We start from the raw sequence: 22579 nt of genomic DNA on the forward strand, positions 1-22579 counted from the left end.
GCCCTTTGCCATCTCAATATCCTCCCACCGCCCTTTGCCATCTCAATATCCTCCCACCGCCCTTTGCCATCTCAATATCCTTTCGCCTGTACATCTTCCCGCCCATTGCTCTTTGCCATCACCATGTCCTCCCATATCCCTGGCTTCCGTTGACCCCTATCCAGAGATTCACCCCTCTCCTCTACCAAACAGCACTCATTCCACTACCCTCTCATATTCAATAACAATAAATCTTCCCCTACTCATCTCATCCACCTACCCTTATTCCCTTCTCTTCTGTCACCTCTAACCTTTGACACTGCTCTTTCTCTTCCATTACCTCGCCAGTACTCTTTCTTGTTAACTCCTACCACCTTCCAACAATAAATTTGTTCCTCCCATCACGCTTCACTTCTCTTAACACCTTGATGTCATTACTCTCTCTCTTCTATTCTCCTTTTGAGCCATTGGGGCTCTTAGTCTTGAAAATCACAAGGTGATCTCACAAATGATAGTGCCACAAAAAAAAAATTAAAAAACATTCTGTTCACTTTGTAATGCAGTTGACAAATCAAATAGAAACAATGTGGGGTCAAGAAGGCAAATTTTGTTGAGAGTGTGACAACTCACAAGTGCTGGTGCCTTGAGAAAATGCATTGAATACACTCTGTAAAGTGGTTGATCTTAAGGAGGTCACCCAGCTGTCGAAACCATGTCAACAGAGATGACAAATATCTGATACGCTGAAAGGGACTCAAAGCTTTAGGTGTATCCAATGTACTGACACAACTAGCAACAGAAACAGTAATGAATAAAAGACTACGGACTATTCAAACAGCTTGAAAGAAGTAGATAGATTGCTGAGTCGTGTTAAGTAATTAGTACTAAATTCAAATTAGGGTAACACAGTAGCTAAAATAGTTAGTTATTAGAGATTTCTTTCTGAAGTCATTAACTATTAACACCACAAACTCTTTCAAGTAGTTCATGAGGTACACAGTATTTTAAATATCTAATTCATTATCTTTTATCTTTGAAGTGACTTTTTATGATAAAAAAATATTAGTAACCCTCCATATAAATTGAAGGCCTTATGATTCATTCCTGGTAAGAGTGAGATTTAACATTAAATGAGCTTAATTTATTGTATAGCTAATGCTTACCAGTGAAATTTTTTTTTTTAATTGAATATCCATATGGATATTTCAAGACAACTAAATAAATACTCAGAGACAACCAGAAAAGTGAGCTCGGAGCTGGCAAACAGTGAGATAATTGCTCAGAATTATCTCTAGTAATCCTATTCTACTCATTAGAAAAGATTGTTACGCAAGATTACACTGCGTAACAAATTTCTTTTTATTTATTTTTTTGACATTGGTCAATAAGTGTTGTTTCCTCTTTGTTTCTATGTAGAAATCAAAGGAAATGACTACCATTCCCTTCAAACTTTGCTTTTACCACCTGTTTTGAAACTGGCATAAATCCTTGTGCTACATAAATGTAACACAAGCAAAGTTTGAAGGAAATATCAGCCATTTTTCATACTTTCTAGAGGTAAGCAAATAGGAAATAACAGTTGCTACACAAGGACAAAAATTGTGTTACACAGTGTTATAATATAAGTAAGGTTCATTTTAAAAAGAAAAATATTAAAACTGCATGGAAACCTGGACATTGAGATCAACCACTGCAGCATCTATAGAATTAGTTCTCACACCAATTATGTAACATTCAAGAAGATGCACTATCATAAATGACTTTCACATACTAGAGTCTTATTTCATTAACAAGTGATATCCCTCAGTCTAAGTGCAATTGAAGGTCACTAACTGTAATCTAAAATTACTACTTGCAAGAGATCCTGCTAATATTGCTAGATTTGTACCAAAAATTATCATTCCCAAAGAACTAGGCAGGCATTCCACTATATCTTGTAATATATTCCTAACCCTTTTATGATCTTCCAATAAAAAATTTTCATGATCAATAAAACATGACCCAAAATAGCTTTTACTAGACTTTTTTTGTCTTCTTTCACCAACCTGAACCCTTTGGTATTAATAGTGTAAGATAAATATGGAAAAATTCAATATAAAAAACAAAGTTATTAAACTTCATGTTGTATGGTCAAAGGTTTACTTTGCTATCTAAAATTGTGTATCAATGATGGTTTTCAGTAGTTTAACCTTTTAGCATTTAAACCAGCCCAAATATTATGCTTTATGTTGAAACCAGTCAGATCCAGCCTATCACACCTACCCTACAATGTCATTCTAAAAATAAACAATCACATCATCAATATTTCAAAACTACATGATAATGCATGATTAATTCAAAGTAATATGAATGAATAAGCTTTACATTTGACAGTAATCTGAATGCTAAAGGGTTAAACAAACTGCATATTTTTATGTCAGCAATTTTTTACCAATTGCAATGCATGCTAAAATATTTGAGTATTAAATACGGTTCATCAAGTGAAAAGATGCCTTGTGTGCATCATACAGCCAGCAAGTCTCCCACCTCTTAAATTGCAGCCATTCCTTTAGTCACTTGCCAAAAGAGTGTGTACTAACTTTGCAGAAACCCCCTACCTATTATTGCTCAAGCAAATGTATCTAATGGAGAAAGTGTCAACATTTACTGAACACTTCTCTTGAAACACTATAATACACATTGGATGAAACTATTCACAAACTTGTCTTTTCCACTAGTCTCACCATTATGTACACATACATGCCAAACAAGAAAACCCTTCTTCTCACTTCAAACTAGCAAGGCTACTAATCATAACAACCGAAAAACACTGCACACTAGAGTTATCCCTAATCCTTGTCTTTTCATACATCTTTCTACTGATATCTTTCCCATTCTTTGAAAACATGTTAGTGAAGCCTATGTCTCAAACAAGCAATTTTTCTAATTTGGCCAATGAATAACTTATTGCTCTCACTATTGACATCTCAAGAGATGGAAATAGACACTTAACAACCACCCTCAGTGTCGTTGCCTCTTGGATCACCAGTGCAGCAACCCATTCACTAAACACCTGCTCACTATGTTCTTCACCCTTGAGAAGTTCAGTGAACATAATGCCATTGCACTTGACATCAGTATTGTATTTGATCATATCTAGCATGTGAATCCAAGAAACCTGCCTACAGGCTTCACTCATTTCCTCTTTTTCATTGCAAGCTTCCTTAACATGCACTGCTAGAGTTTTCTCAAGAGAACACTATCAAATTTGGTGTGACCCAAAGTTCAGTTATGTACCCCACTCATTCCTCCCACAAACTGTTTGTTGTCACTTCAAACAATGCCCACCCCCAGACATTCTACACAAAGACATCATCCATTTGCAATCTAAATATCTCTTGTTAAACTAGCACTGCCTCTGAGATTTTGAAAACACTCCAATGGAGATATGACAATCTTATCTTTCAAAAAGCACAAAGACACAATCACTGCACAATCTTGGACAATACAAGAATTAAAATTTTCAGTCTCTAGAAGTGTTTGACTTCACTATCTTTATAGGTCTTCCGTGACAATCTTACATTCATAAGATAACAAACATTGCATTCCATAAGACTAGCTTTCCTCTTCCATGTCAGAGAATATTCAGCTTCTATATACCTCAAGTAAGAACTACCATGGGAAACTGTTCCCTGCACACAAAAATCCTAAACTGCATCTAAAAGAAAGCCATCTTGGTAGCTGGTAATAAACTTACTCAGCACACTACAACCTGTGTTGTAATGTATAATTCATTTACTTCCTTAAAAAAAAATTTTTAATGACAAAAATCAAGATCAAGTTTTACAAGACTTCTCCACACATGAACTAGGTATCTCTGAATCATTCACGAGCTGCAACCATACACATGGGGTCACACAAACCACTCACCCAATTATTCTCACATTTTTTTCCTTCTGCAGACAAATATTTGATTTCAACATCAACAGTATCAATCTGACCCACCTGTGAAAATCTTGAACACTGTTGCTTCCTGACTAAACCAGGAAAAAAAAAGTTACGACATTAGCAGCACTACCAGCTATATTCTAAATTTATTACAAATACTGCATAATTGTATAGTGTTTTCTGTCATTTCTGAGAAACATAACAAAAATAAATAAAAACAACACAGAAAGTGTATATTCTAAAGGTAAAGGAGATATATATGAATACATATATGCACAAATACAAGATTGGGAATGTAAATTTAAGAGTTCATGAGCTATGATTTATTTCAGAAAGTGACAAATACTAATGTGACTAAGGATTTGTGATTAGTGTTTCCTTGATTCGTTGCTGGGTCATTTTTCCATGCTGGGGCACCCCTAGAAGGGTTTAGCCAAGCAAATCGACCTCAAAACTTACTTTCAAGTCTAGTACATATTCCACTGATCTCTTTTTGCTGAACATAAACAAACACCAGTTGTCATCAAGTGGTGAGAGACAAATGCACATACACACAATGAGCTTCTGCATAGTTTCTGCTTGTTGGTTACTGGTCAACCCAGGACTATAATAGAACCATGTAGTTGCAAAGCAAGCTTCTTAACCACACAGCCAAGTTTGTTTAATCCTTTAGCATTTAAACCGATCATATCTGGCCCAAATATTTTATCTGTTTCATGTTCAAACCAGCCACATTGGACCTCTCATACCTACTCTACAATATCGTTCTAAAAATAAACTTTCACATCATGTTAAAATCTCAAAGGTACAAGATAATGCATGATTAATTCAAAACAATGTGAATAAATAAGCTTTACATTTGACAGAGTAATCTGAATGCTGAAAGGTAAACTACAGTCAAGTTGTTAGTCTGAAGCTACACTCCTAAACAAAGTTCATTAGAGTAGTAGGAGTCATGCAAAATAAATAACGTAAATCAACATATCTGAGCTAAACTAACTTTAGAAGATTAAAATTAAACACATCCACTTTCTCCATGAAGGATATTTCTAAAAGGGGGAAAAATTACTAGAGGATTTCTTCACAAGAAAATTAAATAAATTAAACACTAGTTTAACATAAAATACAGTATCACTGATATATATGGCAATTAGAAAACATTCAGTTTCCTAACTTGAATCCTAATGTTTAATTTCACGGTAACTAATATTATATACAGAGTTAAAAAGATTACTGGCAATGAACAATATAAAGTGATTGCAAAAGAAAATGTTAATAGTATTGAGTAATTGGTATAGATTATATATAACCAGAAGAAAAATAAATCCAAGAGCACTTCCTAAATTAACTAAAGAAAATTAGGGTTAATAAAGAATATTGAGGAAATGAGATTCACACTAGACAAAAACAATTCACCAGACCAACACAACAGCAGAATATAAATGATTATGATGAAGAGATGCTTTCTGCTGCCAGTAATGCACAAATTCTGCATGCAATACTAATTATATCAACTAAGCCAACAGTTAAAATACTGAAATACACAATATTGATAAAACAGGTCATCATATTTTATTCAATTTGTTTATCTTGCAAATTAGAAAAAAGGCAGTTCACATTCATTAACAGCCAATAAGAGTAACAAGTGGTCTAATTTTTTCTGCTACTAAAGACAAGACAGGACTTATGACTTCATACTTTTGAAATACGTTAAAAATTATTTTAAAAAATAGAATGTGATCTGATTAAAGTAGCAATCTACTTAACTCAGTTTATAACATTGAAGCTAACATGCAGCAGGAAGATCAATGCTTGCGAACAGCAACAGATATTACTTAACTGGAATATTTGATTCCAATAACTAGAACTTGATTTGATATGTTGACAGTGGTCTGAATTTAGCCAACATAGAAAATAAGCAGAACGGGAAGGTTGTTCTGCATTTCACTGGTAAAAGACAAAACATGGTTTCATAATGCAGCATTTTCATCTCTGACATTTTCTCCATATGCAACTCATCCAGATTGAACCAACCTCCTTCCAGTTTAATTTTACACATATCTGCTCAATTATTTTGCTTTCATGTGGAGATATAATCTTATTAAACATTTTTTATGATTCATTTAAAAGAAAATTACATTGTTAAAATTTATAATTATTGATTATCTAATGACTAATTAAAGCTTCTGTAAGTGGTACAGAAATAGCTAACAGCAATAGACTGTTTGCATGGCTGGAAGTTCACTTACCATTCTGATATAATTATTGCTAGAGATTAAATGTTCAAGCTGGTTTCATAACCAACCCACCCAACACTGCCCAAAACTTTTCACAGTCCAATTCATCTATATTTACCTCTTCATATTTAAACAATAATATTCATATAAATTTCATGTTAGCAAAAGCATAAGACTTAACTAGATAAATAGTTGCTGTACATTATGGGAAATTTGTGTTCTCTAAATTTAGAGAAAAAATTTTCCACCTTTTAACTTTTTATCCTTGAAATAAATGAATTTTTGAAAGAAGTGGCAGCAAATAAAAAATGCAATAAGCAAAACAACAAAGATATCAAATATTACAATTTCTTACCACTAGAATAAGAATAGCCTGGGCAAAGTTTAGAAAGCTTCTACCCCTACTGGTGACAAAAGGCCTCTCACTCAGAGTGAAAGGTAGATTGTACGATGCATGTGTGCGAACTGCCATGCTTCACGGCAGTGACTGCTGAGGACATGCGTAGGCTTGAAAGAAATGAAGCTAGCACGATCCGCTGGATGTGTAATGTCAGTGTGCACACATGTCAAAGTGTAAGCACCCTGAGAGAAATGTTGGACATAAGAAGCATCGGATGTGATGTGCAAGAGAGACGTTTGCGCTGGTATGGTCATATACTACAGATGGATGAGGAGAGCTGTGTGAAGAAGTGCCACTCCCAAACAGTTGAAGGAAATCGGGGTAGAGGTTGACCCAGGAAGACATGGGATGAGGTGGTGAAGCATGACCTTCGAACGTTGGGCCTCACAGAGGCAATGATGAAAGACCGAGACTTCTGGAGATATGCTGTGACTGCGAAGATCCAGCAAAGTGAGTTCACGGCTGTATCCTACACAAGTTTCACATAACCAGCTCACTCAAAAGTACCTTGGATCGTAGGGCGACATGCTGTGCTTGAGGAGAACTATTGAGTCACATACATCAACATCAAAATGAAATTCAAATGTAAATTGTAGTTATGATCCCCGTACTGGTGGCACGTAAAAAGCACCCACTACACTCATAGAGTGGTTAGCGTTAGGAAGGGCATCCAGCTGTAGAAACACTGTCAGATCAGACTGGAGCCTGGTGCAGCCTCCTGGCTTCCCAGACCTCAGTCGAACCGTCCAACCCATGCTAGTATGGAAAACGGGCATTAAACGATGATGATGATGATGATGATGATGACAGCAATTCAAACATCAATATTTGAAAGCAAGAATAAGTTCATTCCAGAAACACAATGGAACAAAAACTTCTAAATATTTCCCAGGTTGAAATTTTCAAAAGAAACCCAACCCAATCAATCCTCTCAATGATTCAAAAACCAATTTTGGCATTTTATTTTTGTGTGTTGGTATATTCCAAACAATAACTACTGAAACAAATCTTTACATAGAACACAAAGAAAAAAGATGGCTATGGTCTTTTATACACCTGGATGAATTTCAGGCCTTTTTTGCAAAAAATATGGGCATCAGGAATCTCTTCAAAACTGGAAACAACTGGAACAAACATCTTGGTCATCTCTGTTTCCACTATCACAAACAGTACAGCTGTTTGTCATGCCGGCATTTGCATATATGAGACACCAGTAGTATACTTGTAGACGAAGAAGATTCTGCCCTCTTATTTGAAGATTCTATCCATCGGTATTTAGCCCTCTGAAATAGTCCCCATTATAGTCAATGGTGAGATTCAGAAAGAGGTTGATTAATTCAAATATTTTGATGCCACCTTCATTGATAGAGAGATATCAGTACCAATCATGCACAAAGTACATTCAATCCTTTTGAAAGCTGGTCTAGTTTGGCGATACATGTAACCGTAACAATTCACATTTAACAAGTGTTCATTCACACCATTTCACAGTACAACTGTGCAGTGACCAATAAGAGTGACAAACATGCATTCAAATTGATCAATTTCACTGAATTCACTACACTGATACTTAGGATTTTGTGTGGAACTCCATTGCCAGATTGATTCCCTTCAACAACTTTAGCTCAGAAAGAGCCCGTATTGTTTTGGTCACATAACACAGTCATGCCAGAACCCTTCTCAGAATAGCTTAAAAAGGAAGACAGGTAGCTGAAAATATGGATCTCAAAATTATATCTGATCTTACAAAATTATTACCAGCTCAAATATGCATGGGGCATATTCGAACTAGTAAGAAAGCCATCCACTGTGTTTTGTCACGGAGAAAATTCCTCACCATAGACTAATGGTGTAAATACACCCTAAAAACACTTAGTTTTACATAAATGGTGCATTAACACCTCTCTATCTCCATGACAAAACACAATGAATGGCTTTCTTACTAGTTCAAATATCTTGTATTTATACACATCACTACTTAGTGCTCCCGCCCAGTAATAATTACTGAAACAAGAAGAAGAAGCTGTTTCTTGGATTTATAAGAGACAAAATGAATATTGGAAAGACGAAGCTGATGGCAAATTAAGTATTTAGCAAAATGGAAACAGGTTAATGTAAGGATCACTAATCTATCGTTAGTGAAAGGAGTATATGAACTTTAAATACACTGGAAGTATCCACTGAAAATGTAGCAGTATAAGAAGATTATCAATTAACGTAGTAACTAAATCTAAGTGTAAGAATGGGAGAAGATGGAAGAAATGACAGGCTAGATCTTGGAAACAGTATGAACACAGGTGTGAAAACATTTTATGTAAGAGACAAAGAATGAAGAAGGTGAACCTACTTATCAACAGTGGCTAAAGCAGGATGCAGATGAAAGAAAGTGTGAGAAATGATAAGGAGCATGTTAGCAAGTAGTGCTGTTGAAACAACAGGAAAAGGTGCATGTTGCATGTGTAAGAAGCACTATGATTTATGGGAATGTAATATATGGGTAACAAAAGTGAATCAGCAAAGAATGCTGAAAAGAAAAAAAACAAATGAGAATGGCTCAGTGGTAGAATGGAAAGGGGACAGTGGAATATTGGAGAGAGGGAGAGAGTGTGAGTGAACTGCAGAGAATGATGGAAATAGAACTAGAAATAGACATTGTGAATGAAAAGGAGATGAAATGGCTGGGTCATATGCTGAGGAAATATCAAACAACTTCAAATAACCCCAGAGCAAATTTTTTAGAATAAATCCTTTTAATAAAAGGCACAAGGCCTAACACTTGGGGGGGGGTCCAGTTGATTACATTAACCCGTGCTCAAGTGGTACTTATTTTATTGACCCCAAAAGGATGAAAGTCAAAGCTGACCTTGGCGAAATTTGAACTCAGAACATTAAAATAGACAAAATGCTGCTAAGCATTTTGCCTGGCTTGTTAATGATTCTGCTAGCTCACTGCCATTTTAGAATTAAATAATCCCATCAAGTAATAAATTATTTTAATATTGATTAATATAACTTCCGCTGTCACAACTACAAGAATCATCTGTTTTGGAAAGATTGTAAAAGCACTAGCTCCAAGGAAATCATTTTTTCCATCAAGATGACATATATATTGTCATATACATATGTTGAAAGTTTAAGTAGAGGGCTTAGTTGCTGTTGTGTTACATTCATGATCATGGAATCATGGTTTTGATTTCACATTGCTCTGCAATCACTTTAGCATGACATGTGGCACGTTGCACAGCTGTAGAGTAAAAACATTTGATCACTATAAACATATCATCTCTACAGGTTAAGAAACTGCAGAACAGTTATCCATCATCTATAACAGGAGGGTTCACAATATGTTGAAAGTAAATGTTTGCAAAACTTGTTAACTATGGACATTTGTTTAATAACTACCACAAACACCTCCAGAGTGCTGTACAGCAGTAATGGATTCTCAGGCCAAGGCAGAGTGTACAGGAACGCGTTTCAAATGCAAACATCTTCAATGAATCTTATTTATTTTCCTGTAGAAATACCAGATATCACTGCTTTGAGACTGACTTTCATTATCCTTAGGTAACCACAGCATTGTAACCCAAATTAAATGATGAAAGGAATCCAGATTTAAATCAGATCAATCTAAGCTCAATTCAAAACATAAATACTACTGTGCTTTATCTAAATATCTATTATTTAATTTGCTCTGAGGTTGTTTCAATTCGTACCTGAAAAGGTATAGTAATAAGAACTTAAACTGCTAACTTTCATTCATTCATTCATCATCATTTAATGTCCAGCCACTCAGGCTTCATATCTGTTTTAGCATGGCTTCTACAATTGGATGCCCTTCCTAACACCAACCACTTTACAGAGCGTACTGGGTGCTGTTATGCAGCACAGGTGTGTTTACATGGCACTTGATTCAATCCCTTGTCAGTCCCCCTGTGAGTCCCAACATCTGTAGATCCTTTCTCACCACTTTGTCCGTCTTTCTGGGTCTACCCTTTCCACATGTTCTCTCTACACTTAAAGATCAGCACTTCTTGATGCAACTGTCTTCATTCATATGCATTACATGACCATACCAGCACAGTCTTCTCTCTTGCACACTACATTTGATGCCTCATATACCCAGTTTTTTTTCTCAAATCCCTTATACTGTCATATATGCACACTAACATTACCCATCCATTGGAGAATACTGGCTTCATTTCTTTCAAACCATGCCTAAATATTCTATTCTGGAGATAGTATTTGTAACACTGCAACTCTCAGAGAATCAAATACACTTAATATTTGCTTTCTGTCAAACTGGTTTCAAATTTTTGGCACAAGTAGTTTTGGGGAAGCAATTTTTACATCAACCCAAGTACTCAATTGGTACTTATTTTATCAACCCTGAAAGGCTGTAAGGTAAATCAACCTTGGCAAAATTTGAACCCAAAACAAGGACGAAATACAGCTAAGCATTTTGCCCGACATACTAACGATTCTGCCAGTTTGCTGCCTTTATGCTTTCTGACAAAATGCCAAAGAATATCTTACACTCTGTGCATTCAAAGTAAAACCATCTCTCAGATATGAGGGTTCTTCCTATGCACTACCAACCTAGTTTGATTTTGTGAATCTTCAAGCCTTCTAAAACACTTCAAAATGTAAAATTTTTGCAGTTTTCCAACAGAATCTGTAATGACATTAGCACAATTCCAATAAAAGCAAAGGCTAGAATGAAGAGAATGCAAAGACTCAGTGAACACTCGTCTATACACTAAAATTCATAAGTTCTCTGCTAGTTCTGACACTCTTCTCTATTTTATACATGGTCAAAGTCCCGTACAAAAACCATTATCCACACTTTTCAGACCAATCAAGCTGAGAAAAAGGCTATGCAAAAACGCTTCTGTAACGAGATAACTGCAATAAGTTATCTTCATAGTGACTAAGGTCATGCAACTATGTGACCTCAATGACTGGTATGGCAGCATTTTTCATTTGGGCAGCATATAGGTGCAGTCAAGGTGTGAGTCATGACAGACAACTATAAAAGATTACCTTAGAGAAGCAGAAAATGCAATTGTGATGACTAATGAAGAAAAGAAAAAATCATTTTCTCCGAATATTGATAAAATCACAAGAGATACTTGCTGCAATCAAATAATGTAAGATACAGTTGATACAGACTAATACAATTGCATATATGGACAACTGAGTAGTAACTCAGGTTTCAGAAAGTCTAAGAGAGGAAGCACTACAACAAACAAAAATACCAGTTCAAGAGAGTTATCTCAGAATTCAGTAAGTAAAAATGACTGCAATATTATTGTTGACTATACAATAGTAAGAAAGAAGAAAGAAAAACAAGAGTCCATTCAATACACAGAAAAGAAGATGTGAAACTATGTACCAAAATAAACCTCTAAAAGAATTTCTGAAGAGAATTTTTCATCCAAAATAGTTTTTAATTTTAACAATCATTGAGAATTGGTTAATTATTGAGGACAAATAGAAAAAAACCCCCCAAAAAGTGTAATTCTTGCAGAACTGAAAGCAATATATATCATCATTTAGCATCCATGTGTGTGTGTGTGTGTGTGTGTGTGTGTGTGTGTGTGTGTGTGTGTGTGTGTGTGTGTGTGTGTGTGTGTGTGTATATATATATCATCATCATCGTTTAACATCCACCTTCTATGTTGGCATGGGTGGGACAGATTGCCAGGAGCTGGCCAAGCAAGAGCCTGACCAAACTTCTGTAACTGTTTTGGCAGGATTTTTACAGCTGGATGCCCTTTCTAACACCAACAACTCAGCAAAATGGACTTTTTATGTGCTATTTATGTGGCACAAGCAAAGGCGAGGCAAGTTTTGGCAAGGTTTTTACAGCTAGATGCCCTTCTGAACACCAACCACTTGACAGAATAGACTGTGGCACCTGCACTGAAAGGGTCACCAAGTAACTTGCTAGGCAAGGGGGCACTGGAGGAGGTGACCTTGTGTCAGGTGATGAAAGGTTATAGTGAGACAGAAACAGGTGTCTTGCAGTAGAGGAGGTACAATGTTACCCAACCAGAGAGTGAAAGAGAAAGAGAGATCAAGAATGAAAACAGAAACAGGTGTGCAGCTGCAAGGAGATATATATGAGAAGAAAGAGATAGAGCATATTACCACTAATATTTTTGTGTTAAATAATTATTTTTAATATACTTTTCCTGCTATAATGCTACACATTTATATTCCTTGTGTACTAAAATTTTGTTAAATATCAATGAGTAAGCTGAACCTGATTTAGTCTTCCAGTCAAAATTGAATATTCAGATTTTATAACGAATGCAGAATTGTGTCTTTAACAGGCAGACAGTTCACAACCATAAACAGCATGGAGAAGAAAAAAATCACCACAGTGTGTGTGTGTGTGTAACCTCATAGAACTGTCAAGCTTTCACTGGCTATCAATCCTGAACTCGAGTCCTACAAGTTATTGAAGAAGATAGAAGATACTAGAAAATATAATATAATCCAAGATATGCTAAAAACAAATTTCTTCTGAACTACTAGAAATAGTAGATTTGATAATTAAGCATCCAATTTTCTTCACATATTTGTGATTATAAAATGGCATAATTAACTGAAATTAATGGAGCAAGTATGCTTGTAGCTAGATAACATAAAAACAAATCTAGAAATGGTTACCCATTTCAGACAACCTGAGTACCATAAACATTGTGTACCTTATCTGAAGACAACGGAAATGCTTCAATTTATGACTTTTTACAGCTTCCATGAACCTTACTTAATGCAACAGAATTCAATACTGCAAATAGTAAGTTTTGTTGATGAATGTGACTAACCTTCACATTGCATCTGCTGTCTTTGAATTGCTTCCTTTATTTTCTTGTCTTTATAAAGGCTAAAATTGCTTGCAGTGGGCAAATTAATGCCTATGGATTGATCAAGATCCTGACAGTATAGTCCACAATTACAGCAATCTATGAGTGACATTAGACATTAGCTTTGTGCTCACTTAGAATTACAAATACTGTAGTTAGAGTTCTTCATTAAACCACTTATAAACTTTTTACATAATTCCCTCAAGACATAACTGACAATACACTACATTTTAAGGGAATCATTATGCAATAAAAAAAACTTACTTTCTTTTAATTAGAGCAAACTATTAGTCATTGGATAGGTAGTCACAGTACAGTCAATACATTAGACTTTGCAATGTTATATTCCACGACTTCTTTCAACAAAATGTTTATTTCTATTCCACCTCAGTATATCAAACTGAAAAAAGATACTAGAATGTACTCAGTCCACAATGCCATAAAGACAACCATTCTCCTCCCTGTTGTTGTTTGCCAGGTGACAAAGGAGCAAGATGAGACCTGTCTAACCAATAACTAAATAGAAAAGCAGATGTATGATGATAATTTATTCAGAACTTCCTTATTTGCACAAATTTTCACTGGCTTGTGAACAAAATTCTCTGAAACTACGAACTCTGGCCACAGAAAAACAATGATCACAAATTCTAAATAACCATTATTTTCTACAAAAGTAATTTAAATTACTCAGAATATCCCATCCACTACTCTCTCCAGCAATTCTATTCAGACACGACGTGGATATGTTCACAAAATGAAAACCGACAAGTGTTTTTTAAGTGCATAATAAGCTTAGATATTAACAATATCATTACAATTTGGTTACATACAAAGAAAATTGAAATTGTTACCTTATTTAAAAACATGACCAGGAGCAGAGTTTGAACCAGGAATTATACACCTCTAAATATCACGAATATACCAATGAGAGAAAGCGTTAATGCAAGATAAAACTCACAACATGAAGGAATTCAACATCCTCTAAGCATTCAAACACAATATAATATATGCTAATATCTGAACTCACTTTAAAACCAACAGCAAATTTTGCTGTAGCGCTATACGATCGATTAATGAATACACTAATTAAACGAATTTCTGAAGGGCTTTAATCACAAATAAAAAGAGAACTTCACGTGATGGATATTTCTTCTGATAATGAAAGAGCATTTGAAAATGATACTTGCAAGTTTGAATAGTCATTCTAAACTAGGTGTAAAATGAGTGAGCAATCTACGTGGTCACTCGTCGTGCTAGAAACAGCAACCATATCTTTCTCAACTCACACCTTCACCGTTTTATATGAAAACAAGACATTAGTTAATGCAGTCTTAAGATACCCGCCAAAAGGCTAGATGATCATGGCTGGAATGGTTTTGATCAAAATTCTTCTCGATCAGAGTTAACCTTAGACTAAAAACTAGATTTTGAAGGCCTGTAGATACATACGTAATTTCTCGATTTCTATAGGTAGTGTATTTTTAAAAAAATTATTTTAATACGAACGTTTTAACTTCATAACGATATCGTTGGTATCATATATATTATAACAAATTTATTTATAAATTTCCCCAAAACATATACTGGCGTCCTGAAATAATATGATGCTTCAAATACAAAGAAAATATTAACGACTGTACATCCGAGTCAGCCTAAGCCAAAACCTAATTATATCGTGTCACACACAACAGGTCACCTGGCTAGTAACTCAGTTATCTCCCCTCTACATACCGGAAGTAACCGCTATGTAAAGATATTTCAAGAGTTAGACAGGTAGATCGTATGTCGCTATTTTCTAATGTAAAAGGTAAAATCCTGTGGGATTTCGAAGACATTTATTTTCATTGAAACTAGTAAAAGTGAAACACATTTTCAATAAAATATTTTCCACGAACATTTATTTCTACGACGCCATGATCTGTATTATTAAATACTCTAAGTTCATGTAACCTTTTGCAAGAAGTTCCGCTTGAGCGACATCAAATATGTATATGTACGCGAGAAAGAAAGCCTTTGAGCTTAGCTTTTAATGTTAGAGACAGACAGACCATTTCGACAAACTTAGCAAATGAAACATCAAATAATTTTTAACTTATTTGCCCAAGTACACAACAAAAACTATCTCAGGGTATCATTATTAGTAGAGTATATTGTTTTAACACACACACACATATATATATAGATAGATAGATAGATAGATATATATACCGACCAACAACCTAAGAAAAAAATCAGGTTGCTATGCACACTACTGATAAAACTGGTAACAGTTTTTCTGCGTTAAGCTCCACTAGATACACTGTGACAAAAACAACAAAATGGAGGAAAATACAATGTAATTATTATAATTAAGTGAGAACTTGTGAACATCTTTTTAACATCACATTTTCAAGAAATAATTATAAAACACGCATTTCCATCATTTGTGGAAATAACATCCAAGTCTATAATAGAATTCAATGCTTATAGTACGACTAAAAAGAAAATTCCGCTGACGAGTGCTGTAGATTCAAACAGAAGGGTATTTTCTTAATATTACACCCATCTCACGAGACGGGTGTGATAGTAAAAATTTACCGGAATTGGAGTGAGGGAGAAATGTAAAAAAAATTTGAACAAAAATTCTTTCACTGTTGGAAACAGTGGTCCTTTTTCCATGAGGTCGTGATATCTATTCCTAAGTCCAGCGATCAGAAATTAAAGAAGCTACATTTCTCGCATATGAAATAAAGTAGCGAGACACGATAAACTAAATTTCATGAACCAACAGAGGAAAACTACGCAATTACCGGACTCGTTAGACATAGTAGCCAAATCTTTCATCTACACTATTCCTCTACACAAAGAGGAAAGATATCTGAAATGATGAAAAAAAAAATGGGATGTTTACGGCGGGAATGTTGGAACAATATCGAAACGTTCCCGCCGTAGCACTGGATCTATTTCAAAACGGGGGCAGGGGCACCATTTTCATTTATGTTTTATGTAGTGTTTTTGGTACCTAAAGACTTTCAAACTTCGTATACTTATCTATTTTGTGTTATAGAACAGAAAAAAATTTTTGTATTCGAATTTATTTCATGTAAAAAATTGTCTTATTTCGATAATTTCTACTAATCACTGACGTCTATTCAGTTGAAAACAGTTAGCGCTGTAACGGTGTATATCGTATTAATCCCCTAACTCTAAAATTGTTACACACATAGATAGGCACAGCGTAATTTATTATATAAACAACATATGCGTATAAATTACGATTAAACCGGATGAAATATGTCACAGGGAATAACATTTTTATGACCGCCCAGCAGTAACTCTATTCAGCTGAATAGACGTCAGTGATTGGTTGAAATTACAGAAATACAACTTTAACATGGAATAACTTGCGATGTACGTTTTTTTGTTAAGAAGACTAAGAGTAAAAGATGTTTTACATGACACATTCTACCAGTGTCCAAAGTTTCAAAGTGTTTCGTTAAGAAAATACTGGTGCCCCGTTTTGAAATAGATCCGTAGCACTTGCCCCAGCCCCAATCAGAGCTGTCTTGAAACTAAAACTAAATGTACTTTGATTTATTAGCATCTTTTACAGCGATGAGAGCGAAGGATGAGAGAACATTATTGAAGCAGATTAGAATGTTGATACAGTATTCAGGTAAGAGAGATAAAAACACACAGTATAGACCCAGAAAAAATAGCTTCCTAGAACCAATCAATACTATGGGTAAGCGCCCTCTTATTTGTTAATGCTTTAGCTAGGCCCATTCTCGCGAAACATCCCCACTTTTCTACAAACCTACACAGTAAAGGGATGAGTAGTACCTCCTTCATCTTCACTTTTCTCTCCAAGTCTTGTCGTTCTTACCAGTAGTCCTTGGAAGTTCTACTAGCTCAATTACTCGATTGATAGAGGGTTGCCAGCGCTTGATAACATTCCAGATGTCAAACGCCCACCCAGTTTTGGTCTTCCCCTAACACAGGACAGCAGTTCCGTTAAAAAGAAAAACGATAAGCTATGGGAGGAAATGTGTCTCACAGTACATTTCTGCATATCATCAACGACAACATACCCGCGTGGGGACTGTTGGCAGCAGATGGACTGCCTGACCAGAGGAACGCGTCCATTACATAAAAAGCAAAACGGCTAAGCTTCAATATGATGGGGCGACAAGACGGTCAGGCGATAAGATAAGATGGAGGCAATATAAGCGTTCGGCACCTCTGATCGACCTTGCAGGGATAAATTCCTCTCAAACCGTTTCTAGGTGAAAGTGTTTACCATCTCGTAATTTCGCACCAATTCTCAAGCAGCCTTATCAGTCCGTCAGCCCCAGTACCCCATGACGCTATCCAGCGGCTGGACTGGCATCCCGGTGCGGCAAGCTGCAAAACTGATTTGTCTGGGTTAACTTTTGCTCCTGTCACCTTAATAATTGTTTTTAGCATAGGCACAACTTATTAACACTTCCCAACAGACAGAAGATCATACAATTTATGGCGAGAAATAATCGATTAAACGAACTTCTCTACTTGACTTGTACTTATTTTACCGAGCCCGAAAGAATAAAAACCAAAAACGATAGAGGCGAGATTTTAACTCAGTAACGAAATATTGCCTGTCATCTAATGCTTCATCCCAGATTATTATTATTATTGGACAATCAGCGCCCTGCTTAATAAGCGGATTACAAAATTCATCAGTTTGCTTCGAGATAATCATGGAAATGAATTTTATGCATAGTCTACAGAAGAGCTCATTAAAAAAGAAAAAAAAAACGAGACGAAAGGAAAAAATTAAATGTGGATTACATGTAGCATCGAATAGTCGGCAATTTTCAACAAAGAATAATTTAAACGCTATATTATATCTATTTTTTACGAAACTGTGGGTAGAATGAACTATCACAACGGACTGAGATGGAAGAAATCCCAAATGATATCAATAGCTGAATCTTTTCACAAGTTTAAATTACATACGTATGAAAACAATGATCAAATTCAGAATATCCTAATATAAACAAAAGAATGTTTTTCATTTTCTAGTCACATTTTCATGTTCAATTTTGTCTAGGGATATAAACTGCTCAGTTAACCCCAACTACATAAATATATAGAAACATGTCCCTTTCTATGACTCAATAAACAGTAAGTTTAATAACCAGAGCAAAACCATCCCTCACAACCTATTCACTACATAGTCTTTCAAATAAAAATGTTCCCCTCCCCCTACTTGTAACTATGGCAACTAAGTACTATGACTTGAGTTGAAAACAGTTTTATTCTAAAACTATAATTTCGATATAATTATCAACGACTAAAAGCTGTTTTAGCTATATGTATCCATACGAGATACGAAGTATTATTTCTTTGTGTTTACGTATGAAATATTATTTACCGCCATTAGGGATCAAACGTCTGAAACCGCAACAAGTTTCTTGAAAATAAAAAAAAATAACGTGAGAAAGCTGAATGTTTTCTCGATTACATTGGTTTCTGATTCATAAGGCTATTTTATCAACATATGAACAATCATTTTTCGTTTACCTCGGGACAGAAAATTCTTTTAACTGCAAATCACACCTCAGCATATTTGAACCGGTGTAGCTTAATAGCAGTTTTTTTTCTTCTTCATAGCTATAGAACAATTTAATCTAGAAAAACACTCCTCGTCAATATATGTAATCACACAACAGTATGACAATTGTTATTTAACCAAAAGTGAACTTCGACTAAGCTGGAATGCAACCGATTCCTTTTGGAGATATTGAAGTCTAGCTACATTACCTAACAGGTTTCATTCTGGTTTAAACGGTATTTCGAAGCAAATTTGCAACTACTTCTAGCTAGTCAATCGACTAGCTAGAGGCCCCCTCCAAAATAATATAATATCAAGGCACAGAAGTTGTTATTCTGTATCTGACAGTATTCTACTAAAGATAGTACAGTGTCGAGTCTTAATAAGCGTAAAAACTAATCACATGTTAACAGTAGAATTACAGTTAAAAATGTGAGAAAAGAATTTTGAAAAAGTCTGAAAAATCTACAAACGAACATTGTTTATAAGATCCTAAAAACATTTAACACCAACGGAAATTCATTTGAATGACACGAGTTAAAAGCTCCGGTTACGGAATCAAAATCTCAATTATTAGAAAGTGAAATCAAGAAATCAAATTCAGACCAAGTGAACTAAATATGTAAGAGTGTATATGTATCATAATGGCTTTAACCTCATGTTGGGGGAGGTTAAACAGAGCTAAACTACATGGACAAAGCAAACGGTGTTCAATAATTTGAGTAATGCCAAAGATTTATCAGCGGTCCAAAGTGGACACTTAAACCGCTACAAAAAAGATAATTAACAATCAAGATATGTTACTGGTGAAATTTCATAGATAATCGAATGAATAACGAACGAGTTAAATATTTCACACATTTCCATCTGTCAACGAAAACTGTTTTTCAATATGAACCAATATATATTAAATACACACATCGCAATTAATTTTCAACGAAAATACTAAAGAGATTTAGCGTTAAAGTACAATTTAGTTAATTAGGCAACCCATCTTTATTTGCTGTATGAAACAGCTTTCACAGAATTGTGTGTGAGAGAGAGAAAATGATGTAGCTTTCTTGAAATCGTAGGTTCTGCTATTTCTGAGTCTTTAAAAATTGACAAAATATTTATATTATTAAAAACAGGTTTCAATAAAGAGAAAAAAGTGGCAAAACATAATTTTCTTACAGATTTTTGTCAATTTTCGTACAGGATATATTCCAATAATAAGAAATATATGGCCAATTTTATACAGAAAGGGGAGGGTGTATCGTCAACTAAATCGACATTAGTATATTACCGGTACTTAATTCTTAGAAGGAAATATGAAGTTCAACTAGAGTTAAATTGAACTCGACATCTGAGAAATATAAAATATGTGGCACATTACAATAAAAATATGACTCATATGAAACAATTCATCTAATTCCGGTACATTAATTTTTCCAGAAATAAAAATTGTCAAACCTCCCTTCTCAAATTAACCGGAAACTGTTCCTTGGGTGCTGGAACATTTCTTAGAAAGAAGCTTTTATCCAATATTTTTTCCCTTACATTAATTCTTATAGGTCAGTTTTTCCTTTTTTTAACCTCAAGTCAACTTTGAGCAGATTCTGATTAAAGGTGTACTAATCGTCATTTTGACTGAGCAGATTTTGGTCAAAAAGTATACGAATAACATCCGCCAGTAAGGGGTATGTTATCCTTTAAGACGACAGGATGTCATTAGAAATAAAATTAGCTAATTCTAGCAGGTCAAAAATAAGAGAGATTCAGTGAGTTGTTCTTTCATTTTGTTATTTACATAATCTCACGCACTGATCAACTAAAGACAAGGAAGCAAAAATACAAAACACTATGAAACTTTAAATATGCGTATATACAGAAATAGTCTATCAATGAAGTTGCCCACACACCCGTTCCAGTATTGTACATTATATACCTATGAATATATACAACAGTGTGTATAAAACACAATGACGTCGTGAAACTTTAAACATTATAAATTGTCATTTTCTTGCTTTAATATTCTACAGTACATACGCATTTTATGCGTGCAAACATGTGTACACGTTATTTACACATACATAAAGGAGCGGCAAGTATACGTAAAAACATATATATATATATATAAATTTAGTAAATGGAGTAAAACGCATATGTTAACTGAATACTCCATTTACTAAATTTATATATTTACTCAAGTACCCAAAATAACAAGGGGTTTCTACCTCATAAACAGGAGTTACACCACAGTCATTTTGTGATCTTTGCTACCCTGGTATTTATTAACCAATTTATTTTGTCCGAGTTAATTATTAACTAAGAGAAAATAAATACATATAATAAAATATATATATATATATATATATATATATATATATATATACACGCGCGTGCGTTACGGTTGATCTAAACATTTAATAATTAATCGGTGTAAGCATTTAGAACGATTTACAAAGCATTATACACCGGTAGCTTTGTCGTTAAATTTGTCAAATAATTTCTATTCGAACGGGAGTGAAAGATAGAAAAAGAGAAAGAGTTACTAAACGATGTTCTCGACAATACGACGAGAACAAAGATGGCAATACAGCCAGCCGTCTTCACATCACTTTCCCGGCATCTGCATTCGAGCATTTCACATTATAAAACTTGAATAATGCAGTAAAACTTAAAATATACGATTCAGAAACTTTTCAAAAATGTTATGAAGGATTTTTTTTTTTTGGTATTTAACGATGTATGTAGAGAAAGAGAGAGGGGGGGATAAGCTAGATTCTTCTGGAGAACATTTTAAAAAATAACAAACAATAAAACGACCCCTGCCTTATGACATGTCCATTGGTAAAAAAAATTAAGTCACAATATAATATATAAGTTAAGTGGGTCCTACGAGTGATTAATAATAATTATTAGAGGCTCTCAATAAAAATGACCTCATTGTTACTGTTTCAAGGAGTAAATAATAATAGAGTTGCCACTTGTATCGCTTACCTTGATAATTCTTCTTGGTAGACCAGCCATTGATCAGAAATAATGTAAAAAAAGGGGGATAAAAGGCCTCGTCTTTCTAATATCAGTTTGTCTGACTCTCTCTCCAAGCACCTTACTACTTTAAGATGGCGCACAGCCAGCATACAGAGCTAGCAACACCTCAAAAAAAAAAAAAAACTTCATTCTATTTTTATATATTTAAATATATATCTATATCTATTTCTCTATATTTCAATTTATTCACAATCCGCTTAGTTGCGTATTTGTTATTGGTCATTTTTTTTTTTTTTTTTTTTTTTAGAATATTCTTCCCCCCCTATTCCCGCCCTAAACAGTGCGTTCCATTCCGATCCGAAATCAAAAATATGTCCGGTTTCGTAGACTCTTAACATAAGAGTGATGGCCGAAGGAGGTGAAGAAGTGGAAGGAAAAAACACTGCCTACATGCATATGAGGAAATGAACCTCTTACGTTATCGATCGACCTGCTAAAAATAACAGCTAAATTTCCCTGAATCCACATCATACCATCTTAAAGCATACATGATGTATGTAGCCCTGGATATAGTATGTGAATATAAGATGTGGTAGCCATGATTGGAACCCTT

General features: G+C 34.7%; 1 protein-coding gene across 2 annotated transcripts in view; it reads right to left on the bottom strand.

Annotated features, from left to right (window-relative positions):
* Nucleotides 1-22132, bottom strand: part of LOC106877211 (ubiquitin-conjugating enzyme E2 N) — a 43778-nt gene extending 21646 nt beyond the window's left edge. Inside the window, exon 1 of one of the 2 annotated variants that reach the window (XM_014926063.2) lies at nt 21973-22132. In XM_014926063.2, the coding sequence (XP_014781549.1) occupies nt 21973-22002 (30 nt within the window). In that variant the 5' untranslated portion in view covers nt 22003-22132. Of the gene's footprint in view, nt 1-14266; nt 14297-21972 lie in introns of those variants that run through there. The other variant, XM_014926064.2, reaches the window with a different exon arrangement.
* Nucleotides 22133-22579: the final 447 nt, after the last annotated feature.

The sequence above is a fragment of the Octopus bimaculoides genome, chromosome 6 (genome assembly GCF_001194135.2).
Source record: "Octopus bimaculoides isolate UCB-OBI-ISO-001 chromosome 6, ASM119413v2, whole genome shotgun sequence".
Taxonomy (NCBI): Eukaryota; Metazoa; Mollusca; class Cephalopoda; order Octopoda; family Octopodidae; genus Octopus; species Octopus bimaculoides.